Source organism: Manacus candei, unplaced genomic scaffold, assembly GCF_025592945.1.
Source record: "Manacus candei isolate 608988 ecotype Guabito, Panama unplaced genomic scaffold, ASM2559294v1 h1tg000003l, whole genome shotgun sequence".
NCBI lineage: Eukaryota > Metazoa > Chordata > Aves > Passeriformes > Pipridae > Manacus > Manacus candei.
The window spans coordinates 14,242,645-14,268,155 of NW_026138051.1; the positions used below are offsets into that span (position 1 = coordinate 14,242,645).

General features: G+C 38.0%; 1 protein-coding gene across 4 annotated transcripts in view; it reads right to left on the bottom strand.

Annotated features, from left to right (window-relative positions):
- PCDH11X (protocadherin 11 X-linked) overlaps nucleotides 1-25,511 on the bottom strand; it is a 459,145-nt gene that overhangs the window by 118,035 nt on the left and 315,599 nt on the right. For all 4 annotated transcript variants that reach the window (XM_051788419.1, XM_051788404.1, XM_051788428.1 and 1 more), the window contains one exon: nucleotides 8,737-8,935. In XM_051788419.1, coding sequence (XP_051644379.1) covers nucleotides 8,737-8,935 — 199 coding nt within the window. The remainder of the gene's footprint in view (nucleotides 1-8,736; nucleotides 8,936-25,511) is intronic.

Genomic DNA, 25,511 nt, shown 5'->3' on the forward strand with positions numbered 1-25,511 from the left:
AAGGAAGGCTGGTAGCTGCAGACAGTCATTAAATATATTTTTCATTAATCACAGTGGAAATCAAGTAATAAATTATTATGCTTCAAATCAAATTATAATCATGCAATTTTTCACATGGCTTAAATGGTATAAAAGAGACAATTTTTTTTCTATATTTCCATTTTTAAAACAGGAACTCAGTGCTAACAAACACCTTAATATTTCATATTGCTAAAAGCTCCTCCTGGAGCCACTGATTAGCTTGATTTGAAAAAAAAAAAAAAAGAAAGAAGATAAATTACATCACCTGTGTTTTCCTACTCCTAAAAGAAGAAAGAAGAGAAAGTTTGAGACAAAGTAAGAGAGACAGAAGGACATGGAAGGACCGTTTTGTGGCTCATAAGTAACAAACACAAACGTCTTATGAACTTTATCTTGCTGTGTGGGTGGCCAAATAAAAATGAGAAGCAAAGAAAGGCATATTCTCAAGAGATGGCCACTGCTTCCCTCCGACGGGAGCCTGGCCGGAGTGGGGTCACTTTGCCACCCCAAATTCCTGCTGCCTCCTGACATTTGTGCCCCATCTTCACACTTGTCATCTGCAAAGCCGGTGGACAAGATAAGGGATTGCTTTGCTGGCAGAGGTCTGCTTCCCAGTGATAAACTCCTATCTCATCCATAACTAGATTTAAGATACGCAGGATACACTCGTCTTCAAAGCTGTCACCAGAAGGGAGCTCTGTCAATGACTTCAGCTTTCATATGCTCCAGATAAACGGCCCGTTTTAATCTGTGCCCTTTGTGACTTTCTGAGCTATCGTAACCATCAAAGCCCTAATACACTCCCAGATACAGAGTGCTCCAAATTAGATTCCACTTACCCAGCCAAACTTCAGGGCCTCTATTTACTGCAAATATGACAGCTAGTCAGATCTAAAAGGAGTTTGAAAAACTAGAGGGAAGAAATCTGCTCACTATCCACCTCTGCCCCACCAGCCTGCTTGCTAGAGCAATATATTTTAAAACTTTCATAAACCTCAAACAGAAAAAAAATAGGATTATCCATTACCATGTCAGTTTAAGTGATAACATAAATATATATCACAGAACATCTACCACTAAATCACTGTTTATAGATGTCAGATCTCATTTATTATTAAAAGAAACCCCAAAACAAACACTTTAAAGCCTTCCTTATTATTTCACAAGAAGTGACTGATTTCTCAACTGTAAGGTGGAGCTATTCTTTGTAATCATTTTAAACAGAGTAACTTCTATTATAAACCTTAGTCAAGAATTACATTAAGTAGTATTCACAAACACGTGAATTATTTCATCCCAGTGTGTAGTCTAGAAAACCCAGCATATTTTCCCCATTGATTTTTCCTCATCAATCCCTATTGATTTTGCATGAAAGAATATGGTGCATCTCAGAAAACTTGCTTTTATCTTACTTTTCTTCAAACAGTAGAAAACTGTAGATCAAGGCTTTATGTTCTGATACCAGCAATAAAATAGCTAAAATTTACTTTGAGAAGAATTTATAGAGAGTGCTTTTTATAGAGAGATTTTAAAACTCAGAGTCTGTGTTTACAGTGCTGTGTCTGACTGAGAGGGGCCAACCAGGATTATTCTTTGCTTTTGCATTTTTTAATTTAATTAGCTTTGTCCATTTTTCCCCCTTTGTGTCAGCTGATTTAATAACTCTTAAGTTAGGCACTCAGGGAAAAACTTAATAAATCACAGAATTATTTCTGAATATGCAATCTGTATCCTCTCAGGTACAAGTGAAAATCTGCTTGCAAAAGCCACTCATCTGTATCATTGTAAATTGACCTCTTCAGTCTGACCTCTTCCTCCCTCTCCACTCATGAACAAATCCAGAATACCATAATGTTTTGTTTTATAGGAGTTTCTGCTGGTTTGCTTTACTATATGTGTCTATGACTAGACAGTTATTTTAGAAACAGAGAGCAAAAACCTCTGGAAAATCCACACAGTTCTCAGCCCTGTGACATTCAATGCCCTCAAACATGTGCCACGCAGACATAAAGCTGCACCTCTGAAGGAAATATACTCTAAAATGTGAGTGTTGAGCACATCCTGATTTTGATCTCTGCCAGTTCCCCCATCTTTTAAATCACACAGCAACTTAATGACTGCTGTGGTGGTTTACAGAGACGTGATTCATGGGCACACACGCAGCAGGTCACTGCAAAGGTTGGCACTTCACAAAGTGGTACAGTACCGTGCTCAGCCATTACATTCTCCCACCTACGTACAAGCTAATTTGATTAAAGGTAGAAGATCAATCAAACTCTATTGCCTCAGAAAGATTAATTACCTCAGCACTTTCTGACTTAATTATTAGTGTTCAGCCATGGGGTTAGAAAAACCCAATACAGCAGAAGTAAAGGGGCCCAATGGGCAGATTTGGTAGACTGGGATGTGTTATAGCCAAGATTTGTTATCTTTAACTAATGACAGCATCTTTCTTTTTTATTCAAATTAGACCTAAGTGCTATAGTGTGTTTATAACTCTGCAACAACTGGATTAAAATATTACTGTTACATTTCAACCTTACTGTGGAACTAAAAGTGCACAAGACGAGAATCAAAATATGAAAACACCATTAAAAAAAAAATTCTATCTGTTGGCAATCCAGTTTTTGGACAGGGAATTAGGAAATTAAAACTTTGTAGTTTTATTTTTTCTTGTGTCCCAGCATGAGGTCTGAAGTCCAGCTGCCAGAGCATCCTATTGATGATGTTTAAAGAGTATATTTCAGCGACCGCAGAGTTTCTGATTATCAGACAAGACAGCGTGGTAGAAAACGCAGGCGTTTTCCCCAAGGAGAGCGAGCTTCCTGTCTGCAGCTGTCTGTCAGTGTGCAGCACTGACCTTGTCCACTCCACTGTGGCATCAGGGAGATTTATGGGACCCCCAAGTTGTCACCAAGGTGAGATGCTGACGTTGCTGGGCATGGTGGGGCCAGCACTGCTTCCCATCATGGCAGTGTCTGGCAGTCTCTGGGTCAAGCTCCCCAAACAGATGAGGTACCAGTGCACCAACCCTGTGTCCAGATGGGGGCTGCAGCTGGAGCCACAGGCTAACACAGAACTGAGACTCAGCAAATATATTCACCCCCAGATTTCATATTCCCAATGTAGAAAAGTGACCTGTTGCATCACACACACTGGATTTGCTGTTGTTACAAAGAGCGATTTATTTGCCCTCTCATAAATTTATCAAGCTTCTTTTTATAACCAGTTTGCATTATCATGCCCTGCTTCTATACTTCCTCACATTGATGTCACTTGCAACCCCCAAATTTCAAGGCTTGGCTAGTTTACAGACAGCACCTGCTCATTTCCCTGTGAACCAACCCAGGGCTTCATTTTGGCCCCCACTCTCTGCTATTATGTGAGAGCCCTAATCCCCAGTCAGCCTTTACCTTGCAGTTTAAACAAGCCAATATTAATTCCTTTTTCTGTATATAGGCATTCCATTCCCCTGTTATTATTAATATTTCTTTACACCTGTTTCTCGTGTGAGTTCACCTTTCTTTAGTGTGGGAAGTCAACATTACTCATAACAGGCCCATTATGGTATCAGCAATGCCTCGGGTTTATTTCTTTTCTTCCTTTTTTTCCCTGTATTAGGAGTAACCCAAGATTTTTTTCACAATCACATTAATATTGGTGATTTATAGTTTCTCTTTTCAATACTCAGTTTATTTTTTTTATTTATGTCATTTTCAGCTGGTGATTTATACAGTAGTTCCATACACCAGGTCCTATGAGAATGACTCTCAACTATTAGATTTCATCCCACTGCTATTACTTCAAATCCTTAGCAAAATCCAATTCTGGTGTCATGCACACCTCCTCCTCTATTTTCAGCAATGCCTGGCTCTGAGCTACTAGAATATTTCATTGACACACTCCTGCTTTTTTAATGGCAAACTCATTAATGAATATAATGATGGAGATTTTTCCATTCTTGTATTATTCTGTGTCTTTTCATTCTTGATTACTACTGCTCCACCCTAATGTGGTGTAATAATAGTTATTAGTTCTTAAATAGATATAGATTAACTATACATGTAGTCCCCAATACTAAAAATACATGTCGTGGACGTGAAATAATAGAGCTAAACTAGTTCTACTCTTGGGAAACCTATGATACCATTTACTGCATTATGTTTATATATATCCTAGTTTCTTTCTCATAAATGTTTTCCAGTACTGAAGCTTGACTGACACTTTATTTTTTCTTGACACCTTGTGTCTTAGAATTACAGAAAATAAAGAAAACATTATCAGTTTTGATATCCTGGGAGGAAGATTATCTTCTCTCCTCCACATCAGAGTGCTGAACTTGCTTTGACTTTTAGTGCCATTATCATCATTCTTCATCAGCCCATCTTTGAGCTCATCAACATCATACTTATCAAAAATTAAGGCAAGGTGAAACTGTTCCTTTAATTTTGGGGAAGAAATATATGCTATCTTTAATCATGAACAGATGTCATCCTTACTGCAAACCTCCTTCTTGTGTGGTTAAATACCATAGATTGCAGTCTTAATTCTTCTTAAGACTAATTCTCTGGCAGTCTGATGATCACTTAAAGCCAGCATAAGCTTTGCCCCAGCTACTCCTTCACTCATTTGCTGTCCACAAGTAGTGCCTCATGTAACAAACGGAATTGGGGAATCCACATATTTAAAAATCACTTTTCCCCCTCCCTAGGGGTTGAACCCAGATGAATTTTTCTACCCAGTTCACCCGAACAGCTCTTCAAATGCATGTGCTACCACAAGAGAAGGTGTGATTGGGAGATAAAAACAAGCACTCGTACATATTTAGCAACATCAACTTGATTTGACCACAAAATTACGGTGTCTACTGGTTCTCCTTTTGGTCATACTTAGCTCCACGCCTTCAGATGTTTGATGAAACTTTCTTGGCTCATTAGTTACTAATTAATCTTAAATATTCTTTATGAAAACACCCTTTTCCTTAAGACACCAGTTTCCTCCAATCTGAAACCCTGAGATCTCAGTGTGATTTGCCTCATTAACTAGTCCTTCAATTTTCAGTTAGCTTTGTTTATACTTCTATTGTCTTTATACAGAATGATTACTATTATTTCATTTCAGATTACTTTCAGGTTTTCTGGCTTCCCCATCCCCACCATCCCCAAGCTGCAATCATTCCTCTAGCTCTGACCAATTTCTTGGCTGAACTGGGCATATTCTACCTTCTCCAAATAAAAGAGAAACAATTTTATTCTCTAAAGGAAAGAATATAGTTTTGATAAGGCAACAAAAACAGGTGAAGCATGAAAATCTGTCATTAATATGTTACACAAGTATTAAATAACACAGCATAACTGGGGGTTACATGTACCTTTTAGCCTCTTTGATCAGCATCACTGCTTACATCCACTAAGAGGATACCACTGAGAGAGAGTTTGCCAGGGAAGAGTGAATTTGTTAGTCTTTGTCTATGTTTATAGTGTGTTTTGTATTTAAATGTAACACGGGAGAAAAAGAGGGTAAAAATAAAAAAGGTGGTTTGGTTAAAATCCTTTATACAGGGAGTTATTGAAGCATCCTTATCAGTTTGAGCAATTTATGAGCAGAAAATAAATGAATACCACATACAAGAGTGCTGTTACTTAAGGGTAAGGTTCTCTACAAACCTGCACACATTTTTATATTCCTGTTTACTTAGTGTGACAGTTTATTGGCATCTCTTCCTTATGATGCATCTACCACACTTATGCTTCTCTGAGGAGGCAACTAAAGTAAGAGAAGACAAATCATTTTAAATAGACTATTGCTAATTTTAATTAAAGGTGTACATATAAATTGCTTATAGCTTTCTAACCACTATAACCTTACAGTTATTCTTTCCCCCTTGCTTCAATCCTGTATTGGATGTGAATTTGTAAAGCTTCCTCTCACCAATATTTCTCAGGTTTTGTTATTATGTTATGCTCATCTTTTTCAGTGTTTTGCAATAAATGCTTTGCTATTGCCAGTAAATGGAAAGTTTCCAAAGGACAATAATTTCCAATATTAGAGAAACAAACAGCACCAAAGAACTGTAGTCAGGAAAAACAAGAGGGAGAAAACACTTTTGAATATATCTCTGTGTGATGTCGCATCTGTCATCAGCTTTCATAAGGTACTGAATGTCCCACTTGGCTCTACATGTTATTGATGTCATTTCATCCCAAATCTGTCTCCTTGTTAAGCAAAGTTGAACTAAATCACCATCAGGTGACTAACCAGGCTCAATGTTCTAGACAATGTTTCAGATTAAGACAGGTCAGATATCAAAGATCTTGAGAGAGAATGGAGGCCATGCTTATTCCATTTCAGGAACTCAGATTATCTGACTGTATATTCCTTTCTCTTTTCATGTTAATAACACTTTGGTCCATGAAAGAAGACTAAAAAGATTTCAAATGTATCATGGTACTCCAAATGAAATGAAAAAAAACATAACGATCGAAAATCTAGCAGTATGTTTGTAGAGGAAACTGTCAATTCAGGACTATTTTCACTATTTCACTGTTGACTAAATTTGTCATGCACACAAAAGTGAACAGAATGAACCTCAGACTGAGCACTTGCATAGATCAGCACAAAGATATTTTGGTTGCTTTTACCTAGACCAAGGCACTTTGCATGTTGAACACGAATATGCTGTGGGTCTTCCCCTGTTTTTTTACTTAGAGCAGACAACAGAAACTATTTACATCTCCTTTTTTTCCCTGCCGCTAGATGCTGCCATTAATATGAGCATAAAACACTAAAAGGGCCACAAACGACGCTTTCTGTGCTGTAACCATCACACCACATCACATCAATTAAAGTGTTTCAATAAGATACGAGTTAAAAAGGAGAAAAAAAAAACCCTTTACATGACATAAATGCTAATTAAACTGTGATTTCAAGTTTAAAACTGAACTGTCAGGTAATTAGACAGGTGATTAAACTTTCTTCAACTTCACACCTGGAAAGACTGAGATGTGTGCTCAGTCTCCACGCAGTGATATGTGCCAATGATGTTCAGATGCCAGAGCTCTGCTACTTTTAGGGTAACATTCTAGAAAAGTCATGATCCATACTTCTGAAACTGCAGAAACTGGGCTCAAAAAGCACTGGCAAATCCCAAACCTGAGCCTCTTTGTAAATGGCAAGACAGGATCCACACCCCTGTTCTAACAACTCCTCATACACCAGGTCCTGTCACACATTCTCTGCAGGAAAGGATCCAGATACTGATTTCATGTACATTGTGCTCACTTCAGTAAAGAATAAGTATCAGAGTTACAAACAACAAGACAGTGCTGGAAAGCAAGTCCAGATCATGAGTATACATAGCAAAAGCAGAAAACACACTACATAACTTTATATTTTCTTTCTTTGGGGGTATATTTGTAGCCCTTTAAAGCTGCATTCTGTGAAGAATCCAGTTTGACTGTCTAGAATATTTTTAAGGGTATATTTCAGCCTCAAATACATAAACACAAACAAAAGCAAGTGATGAATAATGTTTTCAACACAACATCCAGAACCTCTGATGGTTCTTGTCAGCTGTCTCTCAGCTTGGGAAAAAAAATAATACTCAAGAAAACATCTCACTTTGCAAATTTTAAAAAGTCTGAAACTGAGGATCCCCAAGTAGTAGTTTATGAACTAAAAGAAAAAGAGAATGGATCTTCCCCATGCAAAAAGCCCCTCAGACTCCAGTCCTGGGCAGAACAAGGCAAAGGCAGGGGGTGATTTCTGAGAGCCAGGCTGAATGTGTCAGAGCCAGCTCTAAGTCAGAGGGAATGCTCTCTGTTGAATGCTGTCTTGGCCACTGCAGAGTGTAACTACCTTCTCACACAGCTAATTCAAGTGCATAGCACTTACTAATTCATTCCTCATGATACACTAAAGCAGCTGAAATACACCTTTTGGGCCAAGTTCTGCCCAGAACAGATGTATTTCCAAATCGCTTATTAAGCCGTTAACAAGGCCTTAGAGGCTTAGAGACATTCAGGTGTCTCTTTATCAATGGCACAGTTCAATTTAATCCAGATAAGGAGCCTCTGGACAATTAACAGTTGACTAAAGTTCAGTGGAATCTCCAACTGGCTATCACATCACAGGAAGCAATGCCAATATCCACAGCTCTAGTGTAGTCTGGAGCTCACACTGATTTTGCTCAACTTTTTGACATCACAAGAAGGCAGCCACCATGGCAGAAGTAAGATGACAAACTCTTTTGAGATTATTACTATGCACCATTGCTGCTTTCAAAGGACAAATCAAGAAACCTTTACTCCTGGAGACTGCAGTCTCTTCACAGACCTACTCATCATTCATGAGTTCTCCCTATTTAATTACAGCAAGTTGTAGTGTTGGAGAGGGAAACAGGGTAAAAAAAGTGAACTCCCTCAGCACAGTATTTATGACTGTAAGAGCAACAGCATTAACCTCATCAGAAAGCTCCTCTGTGTATAGCACAGCAGATCTATAAAAACATCAGGTCATCCATAAGCCCTTAACATCTCAAAGTGTTTTATTTCCAGTGGTCAGACTTCGCGTTTTTAGAAATATAGGGTTTCTTCAGCCACATTAAAAACAATGTTTGTTTTTAATAATTACCTGGCAAAAAAAAATAAAATAAAAAGCCCTGCTTCTGACACTCAAATGATTTATCAACTGAGATGACCAGAGTTCACCACTTACTGGACTCGGGGTCCGAGTTGCCGTCTCCCTCCGTCCGGCTGTTGGGGGAAGCCTGCTCATAGTACTCCTCCTGGGGGAAGCCGAGGGGCAGAGGGTGGGATGTGCTGGCCCCACTCGTGGGTTCGTGGTCTCCAAGGCCACTGTCACTGCAGCTTTCCTGGGAGCCATCTGGGAGGTGAAACGTGACACGGCGCTGAGGCTACAAGGAAGGAACAAAATTATATGGTTTCCACTACAGTATCAGTAATTGCTTAATGCAGCCAATTTAGGAAATGTATTATTTCAGTTATCTGCTGGGGATGCATTACCGAGAGTTGTGCACAATTTCAGGCTTCCATGAGCAGGCAGCCTGCTTTCAAACCTGCTTCACCTGACAGCACTGCTTGCTGCTGTTTTTTAAAAATGTAAGCCCTGATGCAAAATGAAAGACACCTCAAACTAAAGAGATTCTGTCAGACTTCACAAGTCTTTGGATGCCTTTTGTATATTGACTTGGAGATTTCAATCATTTTTTGAGGCTCAATTTATTTCCCTGCTCAGTTTTCTAGTTTTCAAAAAACATGTTCTTTCCCATTAAAAGCTGTTCCACACTTTTGGGCCTAAAAAACATGACACATTTATAATGCTGTTGGATTCTTCTACAGCAGAGAAAGAACAAACAATAACAAGTCCTGTGAATTGAAAAAATTTTAATAGATTTCACACATCCGTTAAGCTAATGATTGAAAGGTAGATTCCATTACTCTCCTTCAGACATTTTATTACAACTCCTTTGAATTTTGTTATACTGCAGACCTGTACCTTAAGTGTAAAAGGCTGGAAGCTGGGAAACAGTGAGCTGAGGAAGGAAAGCATCACAGCCCAGTTGCAGAAGGAAGGGCCAGGTGAAATGAAGCACCTGATGCACCAGGCACAGGACAGTGTTTTCATTACCTAAGTGACTCTGTATGATTTAGGAACTGAATAATTCAAATGTAAATCTGTCCCAGTATTAAAAGAAAACATGAAAAAATAAATAAGCAGCTTTCCTTATTTTGATGCATCTGTTTTCCACATTTTGGAAACATGAAACATTAAGATTGAAAAAAACAAACAAACAAAACAAAAACCCAGTTTAAAATATTATTAGTGTCTTGTTACTCAAAATTCCATTTGAAAGGCAATGTAAATCTTTCCAGACCCAGAACTTCTGGGATTAGTAAAGCTGGAGATCAGATTTTTGATGCAATTATGCAAAAAAGTATGTAGTGTTTATAATAGAGCAGATGTTTTCAGAGGTCTCTAGATATTTGGTTCCTATAGGGCAATGGTGTTGAAAACATTCAATTATATTAAGTTTTTGCTAAAAAGTTCAGATCCTCTACTTTCCAAAATCTCTTTTTGTCACTGTGACATTATTCCACATGCCCACAGACAGCTGCTGTACAGTGTGTACAGCCAAGAACACGGCAGCATCAGCTCTACCTATGTAATTCCTGACAGATGTGAGTGACAGCTCTTCTTAAAAGCTACCAGTAAGACATTCAGGGCTTTCCCAGAAAACCTGTTTTAGTGCTTCACCACTGCTAATGGAGAGGTTTTCTTTTAATGTCGAACCTGCCTCTTTCTTGTTACAAAATAAATCACTTCTTCAGTCCCATCCATCATGGTCTGCTTATTCCCACTCATCTTTCTGGCATTTAGCACTTTAGTCTGCTTCAGAATAAACAGGCCTTATTATTTCAATCTGTCCTGTGCTTCTGATATGTTGTCCTGCCCCCCTGCACACACACACACAGCTCTGTGCACTGCTCAGAACTCGTTATGCAGCTTCAGACAAGATCCTTAAAGCACAGAGTATTGCAGAAGGATCATTTCACACCTCCTGCAGGCTCCACCACTGCTTTGCCTTCTCCAAGGCAGTGGAACACATTTTCCTTGCCAACCACCATAATGCCCAGGTCCTTTTTATTGACCATTTTCCTCGTTGCTCCCTTTTTGGTTATTGTCATTGATTGCTGGAGCCTACGAGTGGCACTTTGCATTCATTCTTCCTGCCATTCTGTTTTTCCAGATGATTTCATCTGTTTTCATCAAGCACACTTTGCCTTCCAGTCCTGCTTTCCTGTTTATCAAATTTGCAGATTTTACACTCTCCCTCATTTGGCAGATCTTTAACAGGAATTGGAACAGATCAAGCCAAGACATCAGTTGAGCTCTGAAAACCTGAATACAGAATGACTTCCCATTACACAAGATCGAAAGGGGGTACCCCTTCTTGTGAGTGCTGGGGTAGCCTGACAGCACATGGGGAAAAAAATTCAGGTGGTGAAAGGTTCCCAGTTAACACGCCCACAGACCCCAAGCATTTTTGGTGTCACCAGAAGAATCTTATTGAACTCTCTAGTGAGCTGCCTACAGTTGCCCCAGGGCTCTGGAAGGCTGGCTGGGACAGTGGTCCTGCTCCTCCTGCTGTCTTTTCCCACTACAGATGGGTGGAGATACATGAAGTGTCTCTGCACAGTCAAAAAAACAGATGGATCCACAGAAATTACTGATATGTAATTCTACTATTCCACTCATCAGCTGCCTCTCAGAGCCCTATTCACACCAGCAGTGTCAATCAACTCTTTCCTGAAAGTCCAAATAACTAAAGTTTTGTCAAATTGATCCAGTGAAAACATTCCAGCAATGCTTCTGATGTACTCCCTGCATTCAAAACCGTACCGAGCTTGCACAGCCAAGATATGTGGAAATGGAATGCACTATTTCTTTGATGTGAAGTGAGTTTGGTATTCACAGTATCTATGAAAAAATCCACTTTCATTGCATGAGCTGTTTGTAAAAACTGTATTTTGTGAAGTTTGCATTGCCTTTGTGCTGTTTTATGTTTGGCCTGTGATATTTGTACCCACACTACTTTTTATCTTCTCCTCTCCAAGCTACCAGTGAATCTTAAGAATAAAGTACTTTTAAAGCCTTTTGTAGCCCAAGTTTTAGCATTACATACCAATATTAGCTTTTGCACACGACTGGAAGTACAATGGTTAATACTATGTGCAACTGGGATTCACTATATGTAAAAAAAAGAATATTTATTTCCATGGTTTGTTGTCAAAATACAGCAGAAGTTTTTAACCAGATGACAGTAAAGGAGACCAGAAAGTCACCAACCCTTTTTTTTTTTTTAACTGCCTAGCCCAGTGAGAAAAAACAATACCTCAAACAAAATTGAAAATGTCACTAACTAACACTCACGTTCAGTAAAAAATTGTAAATATTTGGTTGCATAAACTGAAATGTTATTAGTTGAAAGGATAAAACCCATATGATTTAAAATCAACTGACATCAGCTAAAGGCTCCTGATTTTTAATTTGATAGTGTCCCTGAGAATGTCACACCTGATAACGCTGATGACAGAGCACTTTCAGGAGAATTTATCAAGATGAAAAAAATGCAGCTATTTCTCTACATGGCAGTGCTGCCATTTTCTTAATTCATGCAGGCATCAGACAGTGATCTGGAACAAGTAATTCTAATAAAATTTTGCCAAAAGCTGGGACTTATCTTCTGTCACAATTATTTTGGAAATTTCTTCCTTGAGGCATTTAAATTTCAATTTATAAGATTACAAAATATCCTCAGTCTCCAGCTGCTTTTCTATTTATCTCCGAAGGGAGTTAGCACCGATAGTAATAGAATAACAAGGATTATGGTTTGTTTTATTTATTTGAATGACAGTTAGTATACTTTCTCAAAAGGAGAGAAATGCAAGCAAACCTATTATGTATTCTTAGTGGATTCTGGTGTAGGAACTTGTAATACAGACAATTAAACTGATAGGGGACAATGAAGTGAAAACTTAAGGAAAAATGTACAGTAATCTATAGTTTCTCTGACACATTTAACAATATTAAATTACCCTTTATTGGTATGAAAAAAGAATTTTGCTTCCAGAGATGTCACGAACCCAGACACAAATGCTGTCAGAGGCCTCATATGGCATTCAGTGCATTTGGTAGAAGCAGAGTGTGTCTGGAGGGATCAAATTATCTCAGAAAACCACAAACCTTTTACTCTCATTATTGAAATTTATATGAAGACTGATCAAAGCCCCAAACTATTCTGTGTTCAATCTTTCACTGCAATAATTAGACTGTGGCAGTGGGAATAATAAAAGATGAGTCTAAGTAAATAGCTTTGGATACACTGAAGGGATGATTTCTGGAATTATACACCAGGGGTTAGCCAATTTATAATCAAAAAGGAAGAAAAAGGTAATAGAAAAAGCAGCATATATCAACTGAGGAACATTAAACTATTAACCTTATTATCTTCATTCATTGAAGCAAATTAATATCCTTTTAAAAGGAGATCATAAAGAAAAAAACATTACTTTTTTAATTTATGCTGAATTAATTATATTATTTAGATGATAATTCTGATTTAAAACAGAACTTATTCAGGAGATGCTCTAAGCATAAAAGAACAGGATTACTTCAGCATTTTCCTCCACTATTAGCAGCTGGTAAATAAAGAAGTAGTAAGAAAAATTTTTAATTTCCTCAGTTTCTTGTGTCTTTCAAATGCTGGGAAGATGTGAAGTACCCTAAATAACCAGACAACAACTATCTTCAAGTATGACCAGTAATTCTCAGTTGTTAAAGAAAATCTCTAATCAAACTACAGTTTCCACCTCAAATCTCTTTACACTCAACTATCACCTTTTGTTCCAAAACAACAATCCAGTGTCTTTTGCCATAGGTTTACACTGAGACAAACAGGACCCAGCAACTATCAGGGAAAAATTCTTAGAACAACATGAAAACAAACAGCCTGAAAAGATTCAACCACAAACTCGACGGGAAATAGGTCTTTGTGTTGAAACTCAACAAAGACAAGGTAGTATTTTCATTTTTTCTTTCCCTAAACTTAGTAGTGAACAGCACAGCTATTATGGCCCAAGGAGTGTCTATCAACTGTTTTCTAAGTCTGTATTTCATATATTTTTTGGCTTGGAGCACTAAATTAAAGTAACTTCTATGTTTTTACCAACAAGGATCTGTATTTCTCTTGGACCGTCTACAAAGATGCTGAACATTCTTGGTCACCATTATTAAACACAACGAGAAATACTTTGCCAATAGTAAATCGCCTTTCCTAATTTAGCAGTAGCTTTTTTATAATTTCTTTAATATGCCCTGTGGTGATCCTGCAAAGAACTGTTGGTTTGGGTTTTTTTTATTTTATTTTTGTGTGGTTTTTTTGGTTTGTTTGTTTGGTTTGTTTGTTTGTTTTCAAAAAAGAAAATGAGGGGTTCATCTCCTGAGGGAAGTGTGCAAAGTGACAATACCCAGCTAATTTCAGAAGTCCAAGCTAAATGGACATTAAAATCAGTTTTCCCCTATCTCATATGAAAAAGTAACACCCCCAACTACTGCCAATACTGAGAACCTTAATTGTCATATCATATAGATCAAACTTGTTGAACAAGCCTTTCTTTTCTTCAAACAAGTTCAGCTGTTCCAGCTCCTGCCCTATCTTTACTGACTGCATCCCTTTCAGCTTCTGATTGTCTATTTCTTTGTCAAATCAAACAGACCTGCTCTTTTCCCAATTTACCATATTTACCCTTTTAAATATTGCCAAGACTTTACATTTTCAGCTCTTTAAAACTTCAGAAATCCAATATAATCCTTTTGACATTCTTGTTATAAATTTATCTAGTCCTCTTAATTTAATATCATTAACATTAATAACTAGTATCTTATATTCTCACTAATTACTAATGGAAAATAGAGCATCTGGCTTCCTTCTAAAGAAGAGAAAGCTTTGATAAATACTATTACTTTTCCTCACTGTGATTAACAATCTTACTGTTCCATAGTAGTATGAGAAATGTAAATAGTTCTAGGCTTTTACTTATTATTGATTTAAATAACTCCTCCCACTTTATTAATGTATTTAGATGCAGGAAGCACAGCCTATTTATTTAAAAAGGGCAAATAAAAGCTTGGTTGACTGCCCAGACAAATATAAATTCAATATGGACGATTATCTCAGACAGATTTGTACATTTTCAATGAAAGAATTACTACCTCCACAGCAGATCAGCAGAACAGATGGTGCCCCTACACCTGCTCAAATGGAAATGACTTAAAATTGTCAGATCTTGTAGTTTGATTCGCTCACAAAAAGAGTTGGCTCAAGTGATGAGAAATAATCTTGCAAGACTATCTTGTAACTCTACCACACACTTACTCAGGGTGCCTTTTGGAAATCACACGTTCATCTCCCTGCAGGCATTTCTTACAGCCATGAAAAACTGCACTGAACTGATAAGCGAAAATGTCAGATACTTCAGCTATTGGCTATTGCAAAAGAAGTATTCTGTGAAACCCTTTCTCATGTAGGTAAGCACAAGAAGGGTTTTTGTAACACCACCTGCTTTAAGAAGCAAATTTTCACTGTTTCCGTTTTTCACTGATGTAAGTAGAGGCTAAGCTGATACCCTCACCTGCCTCTCGCACCACAGAGGTCATGGAACAAACTCATTAGCCAAATCAGCACTGAACAAACCCATTATAAACCTGGAACTTCATAAATTTCTGATTAACAACTTCAAAGGGTATTTATTTTCAGGCACTAATCCTCGTTGCACCAAAGAGTATCTCTCATGAGACATTTCCCAGCAACATTTAGCAATTAAGTTTTATTTTCTGAGCTTCTTGAAATAACAACAAAGAACTGAAATAAAAAGCAAATAAAATTGAAAATAACATTTAAAGCATGTCAAACATTTTATTTAGCTTTTGAAAGGCAGTTATAGTATGCTAGATGTCAAAATGATAGCTGAAAGCATGCTTTTTAAAGTTTAATTCATGTAAGTCTTCAATTTGACATGTGATTAAATAAAAATTACACATGAAAGTTGCACTATGGATGTGCTGTTGCTAAGTCTGAAAAATAAAAAAGTCTCAATTCTGATTTTTTTTCTTGAACACATTTTTCATTTTCCATCATCTTTGATGTTATCATCTTGAATGCTTGATTTCTGACAGGTAAAGATATTTTAGTTAAAGAACATAATAATAAACAATAATACAGAACCATTTTGGTAATATTTGACAACCATTCTGACTGCTGGCCCAACAACAGGGATATTTTTTGGCAGAAATATTGATTGGGTGTTATTACAGTTGTATTTCTTTTAAAAGCAACACTATGGCTTATGTAGCATAGTACTCTAGCTCTAATTTCATTTTGTTAATTTATACCTTTCACTTGTGGCTCAGATAAATAGATTTCATGTTTCTTCATGAGCAACGTATAGATTCACAGAATAATAAATATTCCAGTGAATTACTCACTGACTTCCAGCCCCTACTTTTACATTGCAGCAGTCAAGGCTAAACTTTTAAATGCAACCCTTATGAGGTTATTAGTGCTATAGAGACCTGTTAGAAATCTCAAGAACCTGATTCCATTTCCGTTTGTGGGATTTTTTTTCTGTTCAGTTTTTCCTATAAAGGTCAAATCTTTCTGAAGCAATACTCATGTGTGTAACTCCAAAAGCCTCACAGGTATTCACTTGAAGAGTCTTGAAAACGTGCCTTCATTTCTAACCGAGAAACGGAGGCATTCTTGTTAGTGTTTCCCAGAAAAAGGGACTTTTATTTAACTTTGTTTCTTTAGGTTGCAAGTGTGTTGAACTTAGAAACAAAACACAGAGACACACTTTTAGCAAGATATGCGCAAGGAGTATTCCTAAGTACTCCAGTCCAAGTAGTTGTGCAACACTCCAGTTGCATTTCATCCTATAAAATAAAATGTTTTGCTGCAGATGTGGATGATTATAAAGCCGTTCATGCCTAATACAGACACAGAAAAACTTTATGTTTGATATTTACATGTGTGCATGTTGAAGTGAACTCATTTTGTTATGGTTAAAAAAAAAAAAGTATGTAACTTAGGGTAGGAGAGCAAATCCACGGTATCAACTTAGAACCTGAAGAGACTGAGGTACCTCCTGAATAAAGAGAAAGAAAGAAACAGACCTCCTCAATTTCTTCCAGAAAAAAACCCTCATATTTTTGGATCCAAAGGTTTCTACACTGCATTTCCTACAATTCACAGCAGCTCTCAAAGACCCTGGGGATCATTTGTTGCTCTTGGCCCCCAGGGAGCAGCCACCCCTTGCTACACCCTGACACAGTAAAGAAACAGGTTTTCTACAAGTCTTCCTAGGAAGAGTCAACACAAAAATGGAAAAAAAAAAAAAATTAAAAGTGAAGGGTCTTTTACAATGAGTAGCAAAGCAGCTCTCTGACATGTCACTATCTCACTCATTTGTTATGACAGAACATCTTTACTATAACAACATTTTATTTGTTATAGCAGCAAATCTATAATGTTTGATAACAAGTGTTTGATTAGCTAGAATGGGAATTGATGACAGCTAAAATGCAAGGATAAAACTTACGTTTTTTATGCAGCTGTAAGAAAAAAAGCATCTGTCCCTTTTTGGAGAAGAGAAAGAACAGACAAAAAATTCTCCTTTCACCCAAAATGGGCCCTCAGGAAACTCAAGACCTGCTTAGAGTGCAGTGAAAGGATTCTCTTTTCTGCTCTCTGTATCAGTATTGGCCTGCAACAGTTATCTTTTTTGCCTTTAGCAAATATCATTTAACCACCTAGATTACCCATTCTTAATTTTAAATGTACAGTGTGTTTGCTGTCCAAGGTCACCTATCTGAAGTACATTCCCATAACAACTATACTTGGTCCACCTTTAGGTGAACTGGTTAAGAAAGAAGCAAGAGAGTACAAAGAAAACCTGCTGGCCTGTGTAAAATGAAGCTGTAGGTCAAAATTTGCAAGCAGTGATGCAGTTCATGCTGTATTTGATTTGTACAAAATAAAATTCAGCATTCCAGTACAGAGACCTTTATTAGCAGTACACTCTTCAGTGGACTCCAGTGGTCCAAGATGATCTTCCTGGATCAAGAAAATTGTCACCAGAACATGTATCCTGAAATTCCCTTTTCAATTGTCTGATAAATGTTTTTTATCTGAAATACACTGAAATAAAGGAACTTTTGACTGGTACACTTCGCTTTGTTTCAATCTTCTGTTATTGTAAATAGGAAAGATTCTACGTGATAAATGCCATGGTGAACAATACTTTGGTTTTGTTTCAAATATTTGACAGATCCATTTTTATCTCCAAGCTTTTTTAAGAAAAAAGATTAGGTTTTATTGGAATAAAGTCAGAAATCTCCCATTTGCATCACTATTTTCACAGCTTATACTATCAGGGTGATAATGAATAAGATTTAGCTGTTATTTACAGTGGAATACATGAAATATTCAAAGTTCCTAGAGTCTAACTACATGCTAATAATGTATTCTTAAATGGATGTCTGAAATACCTATTTGTAAATGGGAAAAATTTTGCAAATTGAAGTGCTGCATTGTATCATTGATATCATCCTTCGCTCCTCCAGAACGATGTCTGTGCAATTGCCCTTTCAGATAATCAGAATATATAACTGTCTTTCAGAATCCACCACTTGTGTAATTTCAGTAAAGCAAAATATAAAGCCATTAACGTTCCTTTGTTCCTAAAATCTTGCCAGCTTATTTCCATATTCAGTGCAGCCATTCTTCAGGACTATTAAGATTACTTCCTCATCTTTCTTCACGGAGCAAAACATACAATACAAATTACTGAAGTAATGCAGCATATGTTAGTTTGCATAAAGAAATAACGCATTTCTGGGCAAGGGGAACCAAGGGGCTCCAGCTGAAGGCTGAGGAATGTCACTTCCCCAGAGCTACTGTGTGACAGCTGAACAGGTGACTTGCCAGAATCATTCCCTGTCCTGCAGCTAGCCCAGTGCCAACCCAGCCGTGACCCAGAGCTGTGGGATTCGTGCTCTGCAGTCACACTGAGGGCACAGCTGTAACTCAAGGTCCAGCTCTATGAGGTTCAGATGTCTGTCACTGGGGACCTGGCTTTATAAAGCACAGACCTGTGACCTTGGGCAGCTTTCCTGAGGCAAACGAGGAAACAAGTGAGCTCCAGACATGCACGGTACCGAGAAACCCAGATAGTAATGAGGTTGTTCACTTAGAAACTCAGGCAGTCAAGAGAAAGGTGCTAATGCAAAAATATACAAAGCACCAAGGGGAGGGGGCAGAGAAGTCAGCAAAAGGGAGGGCTGGGCACCTCTCATGGGCCAGGAGGGCAGCTCCTCCTCATGGGGCTGCCAGCTGTGCAGCCCACACAGACCCCCAGTGCCTTTGTCATAGTGCTGAGCAGAGTGATGACTTGCTTAAAAACAACTTGGTGCCAAGCCTTTTACTGTATAAACCAAAAACTGCACTATTGTGTACTCATAAACAGCATAATCCTGAGTCCAAGTCCCTGAGTCCAAGTCCCTGCATCTTTGGAAAGACGCCCAAGTGTCCCCCAGAACCGAGAAACCAAAGGGGTTGGGGAGGGAAGGCCAAGGGCACAGCAAATGCTGCTCCTGCAACTCCCCAAGTGCACTCAGGGACTACTCTTTCCTCACCTGCCACACAGAGGATTAATACTGCTACTATTGTTACTTCAAGATTATTCAGATTTCATGTGAAGCTCAGTGAAATCAGAGATCAACATTATTCTCCACACAAGCCACCCTGAAATTGCAACCTATAAGTCTGAACTACTTTTTCAACACTGATAACGAGGTCATGATCAGGAAAGGCAACTGCTTGCTCTGGTTGATCCAGAGAAGCGTGACAGTGCAGAAAACCCCTGTAACACACAGTTGTGCAAGAGTAAATGCAAGGTTTTAGGTTTACTCTGTATTTTTAATGTTCAGGTTAAAAAAAACCACAAAAAACCAAAAAAACAAAACTATGTCTGGGGAAGGGTAATAACATTAATATCAGCAGAGTTGGCATAAGTCATGTGGGCAGCAGGAAGACACTATGGGCACAGGCATCTTCCAACACACAGCTACAGACCTGCATTCCTGCATCACTTACACTATTGAACACCCGTGGTAAGTGCCCTGGTTGCTCACCCTGAAGCAATTGTTATGCATAAATTTTCCTGACTAAAGAATTGAATTTAATTCTACTCTCTAAGACATTTCTTAGTATTTTCTTATTTTCATTGGCATACAGAGCCTGTGCTTGGCACAAAACAAAATGCACCTCACACATTTTTTAGGAAAAACATGTAAGTAAAATCTTGCAGCATTAATTGTGTTCCTTCTCCTACTGTTTTTAATTAATTTGACCTTTGGTCCTGTTTTTGTCAATTCAGGAGGCATATTGCAATCAGAAGAAAGCTATGGTGTAAATATTCTGTTCTACAAGTCACCAACTACACAAGTAAGCAATGGAGGAAAATCTATAGCATGCAATTAGCATTATCCCTTCCCCTTATTTTTTTTTTTTTACTTTGCAGAACTCATTAATAACTTTTAGTAGCTAAAATTGCAGGTAGGAACCCTCCTACACCTTAAGCATATTATATTCCACCTTTGCCCAATAGAAATTCTTTTGATGTACTGGAAATCTTATTAATAGATTCACCAGAAAACAAGCATGTAAGCTGGTAGAGGCAATTGCAAGAGGTAAAAGGAATGTAAATGACAGATGAAAGAAAATTTCCATGCCGTTCAGATCAATATAAACAAAAGTGCTGCAGCAGCCACAGCACAGAGATGAAGGGAATTCATCAAACTTGTATTTCATATTATTTGTCCTGCTCCAAATGCACCCTCTGAGTTTTGAAGCTATGTTCTTCCTTTTCCCAATTAATACTACATTAAGATTCACTCCTGCAGGGGCTTTTTCCTTCTGGTGTTGAATAGAAGTTTTTCAGTGCACTCAGATATGGGGGGGGGATGTAGAGCATAACTTCTTGCTTCTAAATACTGCCATTTGAAAAGCCTGTAATTGCAGCACTCAATAATTTCCTAAATGCTTAAGCCAGAATTAATTATGCCTCCTATTATTGCAGGAGTATGGATCTTATATTGGGTGTGATGAAGAGAATGTGTGATAGAACATTTTATTGTACTCAGAGCATGCAGTGGGTGTGCAAGGCACTTAAACCATCAGAAGCAACAAGCTTCTCTACTTCAATTATTTCTCAGTATGATCTCCAGATATCTACAGAATCAGCTTTGCTCATTTCGTGCTTGTTGTTGCTTCCTAATTGAACACTTTCAGGACTCTTCTTTACACCAGGGACTAATCAGAATTTAAAAAAAAATCCTATTTTATTTAAAGTCATATTATTTCTTGGTGAAAAATTAGAGGAAGGTAAGTGCTTATTGCGAAAGAGCTTCCATTTCAACAGTTGCTGAAACGTATTTTCATGAGCAGTCAGAAATCAAGGCACATCATGAACTTCAGCAACTGCCTTTAACAGAGTGAACTCTACAGTTTTCTGGCAGTTTTATGTGGTGTTGAGGAATCAAAAGTATTAGCAGCTACTGTTTTAGCTAATTGCCCACACTTCTTAAAAATCCCTTTATTCAGAAATCAGAATGCAGGAGGGGTGATGGGAAGGAGAGGAATGGCTGCACAATTGGTTGTATTTGATTCAGCAGCAGAAATACTAACTGTAGTGTCTAAGACATCTAATCATTTTGAAATACATAACAAAGAAAACACATAAACATGGGATTTGCAAGGGGGAATGAAAGCCACAAGAAGATGAAGCTTCACTTCCACAACACTGGATTCAGACCTTTGCGTAGAACACAAACTAAAGGGACTTTGATCCTGTTCTCTTGTGTTGAAAAGAAAAAAATTTTTTTTTTTTGAGCCCCCCCCCCCCTCCAAAAAACCAATGTTTTCCTGAGAGTCAGTGAAATAATATTAAGCTGCTGGGGCAAGCTCACTGTTTGAAAGAAGGCTGGCAGCAGTGCTTTGGTTTCAAAGTAGTTTTTGGGGAAACCAGAAGTGAAAGTGCAGCCTGAAGCACACCAGCTGCCTCTTCCCAGAAGTTCAAAAGACTTGGGCTGTGTTGCCGTAGGTACCTGAAGCACAGACAGGGATATATCTGCTAGAGAAATGTACTGTCATATCTCAAATGAACACAATCCAAATCAGCACAGATTTCAGTCAATGCTCGTGTAGCAAAGCAACGAGATACTAAATGGCCTCACAAGCGGTGAAACAAAGGGGATCCAGAGCAACACTTTATTCCTCTCACCTGCATCTCTAGAATTTTCCCTGAGACTCAGGACCATGGTATGTTCATTTGTTTCATAATGGAATTAATGATTACTGCTGAGAGTCCTTGGTGGAAGAGATAGGACAACTGTGGAAGTAATTTCCCTAGTTGGGAGGAAATCATTTCCTCCTGTGTTACATGCCCTCGTGCTGGCTCACTGTAACCCAGCCAACGTATTCAATTTCTGGGATTGTTTACATCCCTACCTCAAAAGATATACCCCATTTGTTTCCCCACAGTTAAAGACCATAAATCCACTCTCGGTACAGAATACAGTCTAATTCCCGGCTGACTCCTCTGAGACTCAGAGAAGAAAGAGAAGACAAACAACAGTTACAAGAAGATGACTCTCCAGCTCCAATCAATAATTTGCCTGTCACTCCAAAAGCCCATTGCCCCATCAGCATAACTGTGCAAAGTTCCTTATCAGTAACGTACTCTCACACTTGCTAGGTAGATATTAAGCATTTTTGCATCCCATGGGCTTTGCATTTCTGTAAATTTCCTTCTCTCAGCAACACAAATGTACAACCACCACAGACTGACAATAGATGATAGAAATTAAAAAAACAGACTATAGCATAATAGTACTTAACACATATATATCATTCTTTACTTGAAGGGGCTTTAGAAAGATGAATTCCATTTCAGAATAAGAGAATAGAAAAGACAGTTGTTAAAACAATTCACAAATCAACCAATCAAAGCACAAATAGCTATGCCCTCTTGATTCTTGTGAATTAAGGTTAGGTTAATGGCAGAATCCAAAAAACAAAATCAGGAATTCTGGGCAGAAGGGGCACTCTTAGGCAAGTTACAGTTACATTCCATGTTCTCTATCTAGCATGCCTCTCTGGAGAAAAAGCTATTCTCTCTCAAAATATACCAAAATAAATTATTTACATTTCAATAAACTATCACAGACTGCCCTAAATTGGATATTATGCATGTGCATTTTATAAGAATAATGTACATAAATGCAAGCTCATACAGCATCACTTAAAACCATATCAATCTCAAAAGAAAGTGACTCAGTAAACAGTTTTCTGACTAGTTTGGCCAATGCTAGTGGGTATTCACTGAAGTGAGTGCTAACACAGCCTGTTTCAATGAAGCCATATGGATTAAAAAATGCTATTAGCAACATCATCTAACACTAAACCTCTGTGAGCAAGTGAGAGAACAATAATGATTTTATGTGTTCTAACCAGACTGAAAAACTGGTGCCTGCAGAAGATGCATTCTGCCAGATATTCCATCTGTGAGCAACAGACAAGTTCATTAATGGAAGTCTTCGAATTTGAGCTGAGAAACCTATGGATAAGAAAGGGTTGTCTTGACAAGCGAAGTTCCTGCTGAAAAGCTCTACAGGTTCATGAGGTTTAAGACTGAGCCATTACAGTTATCTGCTATCACCTTTAAATATGTCTTTTTCCTGTTCTGCAGTTGCGCTGAAAGCAGTGCTCCTACCAGAGTTTGTCCCTTGTACCATAAGAACAGTCTGAGCTTTGGGAGGAGCTCTGAGCACAGAGCCCAAAATCTGTCATGTCCAACAACTTATCAGTTCTGAAATATAATTCTGAGCTTAGATTAGAAGTATGGGTGTTCCTTTTAGCATTTGAATCAGTCTTACAATCTGCTTAGGCTTTTAAAATATTTCAAGGTAGCACCGCCAAACCCTGACAGGTGCATTACCTACATAGGGTAAACTTGATCCACAACTTCCTGAAGTACCTCTCTGCCAGCCCCACCTCCTCCAAGTAACTGGTGGGTGAAAAGAATGATAAAAGCCCCAGTAAAATCCAGATTCATAATCTAGATATGGTAATGGTGACCAGTTTGAAGATACACAAAACAAGGTTGAAGCTTGCGTTCCAACAGGTGGCCACTGGCAAAACCACACTGGAAAAACAGAGGTCATTATTTAAATTTTGAATTTCCCTTCACAAAGGTAACTTAAGTAGAGAAGTGTTCTGTGATTTTCCTACAACAGTCTTGAAATTCAACATTGATGCAATTTGTATCAAAATGTCAGAATAAATAACAGTCTACAGAAAATGACCAAAGTATTTTCCAGAAGGCTCTCTAACCAAAGCCCTGTTATAAGCAGCATTAAAGCTTCCTCAGAAATACTGGCACAGAAGTTTCATGATATTAAATGAATGTTGAAATATTTTATTGCTATTCATTTTAGAAAAACAGACAGAACACCAGACCTCTGCCCAGACCCGCGCCAAATTTTTTTTCCAGTTAATTTTCCAGTTGCAAAGGCAGGCAGGAAGGGAGCTGCACTCAGCAGGAGGCCAGAGGAGAAGCCTGTGGCAAGTATCAATAGGACATGTAGGTAAGAGCCTAATGGGGGATCAAACAGAAAAGCCTGCATTTCTAATACCAGCCTGGAGGTAATCAAACAACAACACAGGCAAATCGATGCAAATCAAAATCAGCCAAAAGGCATTGTATCCCAAACTAACACATCTGCCCAGAAAGGTTTGATTCGGTCCAAGGTTGCATCTCTGACAAACACACTGCTACAGCTCCAGACACAAACACTCTCACAGAAGCAACTACAGGATTAAAAATAACAATGCTGAAAGTGGTAACATCAAATTTACCTTAATAGATTACGTATTTAGATTGAATTACTGCACAGGTATCTAAACATATTTCCCAGACAGCTGAAGACATCATGCCCTCAGATTTTTACTGTTCTCTTCATCCAAAATAATTGTATTATTGTATGTAATTTGACTTCTAAACTATTTTAAGAATACTCTTGATAATTCCTTTGAAAAAAACTAGTTAATTTGTTCTTCTCATGCTTTTTTTGAATGAAAAATATTGAAAACCAATTTGACTTCAGACATATTTTCAATCACAGTTGGCAGAGATCTTGCAAACATACAAATAGATTTTTATTGGGTTTTTTTTTTTTTTTAATGAAAATTGCAAAATGCTACACTATTCAAAATAACACACCAAAAATGAAAAGGTCAGGTTCTGCTGTTAGTGATGGCTGACCATCACCTCCAGACTGTTCTTCTCCCATGGTCAGAATTCACCTCCCTTCATCTTTCTTCAAACCAAGGCTGCAACGGAATTAGAAGACACCAACTAAAATACTTGTGATACTTGTTGCTTGATAAGGAAGTGCAAGAGATATTTTTTTTCCTCTAATGAATTTGTTTTGCAGCTCAGAAATCCAGCACAGCCTTTACAATGTGCTGCCCAACTTTGCACCAGCTCCAAGTGTGTGTGTTTGCAGAAAAAGCTGCAATCCAGATCGATTTACAGGGGAGAGAGAGGACCAGACAATCAACTTCAGCAATGGAAAGTTGAGACAGTCAATGTCTCCTCAGTGCATGTTAACATCTGACAAAAGGTTCCCACTGAGATGCCCCCACCAAAGGCACAAGGTTCAATTATTGCAACTTATATTTTAAAGTGTAATGATCTGTGTTATCTCAGCCAGCTTAAAACTTGAGTTAAAAGATCAATGACAGTTTTCCCACCCATGAAAATAAAGCATCAGGCATCTAGGGGGGATTT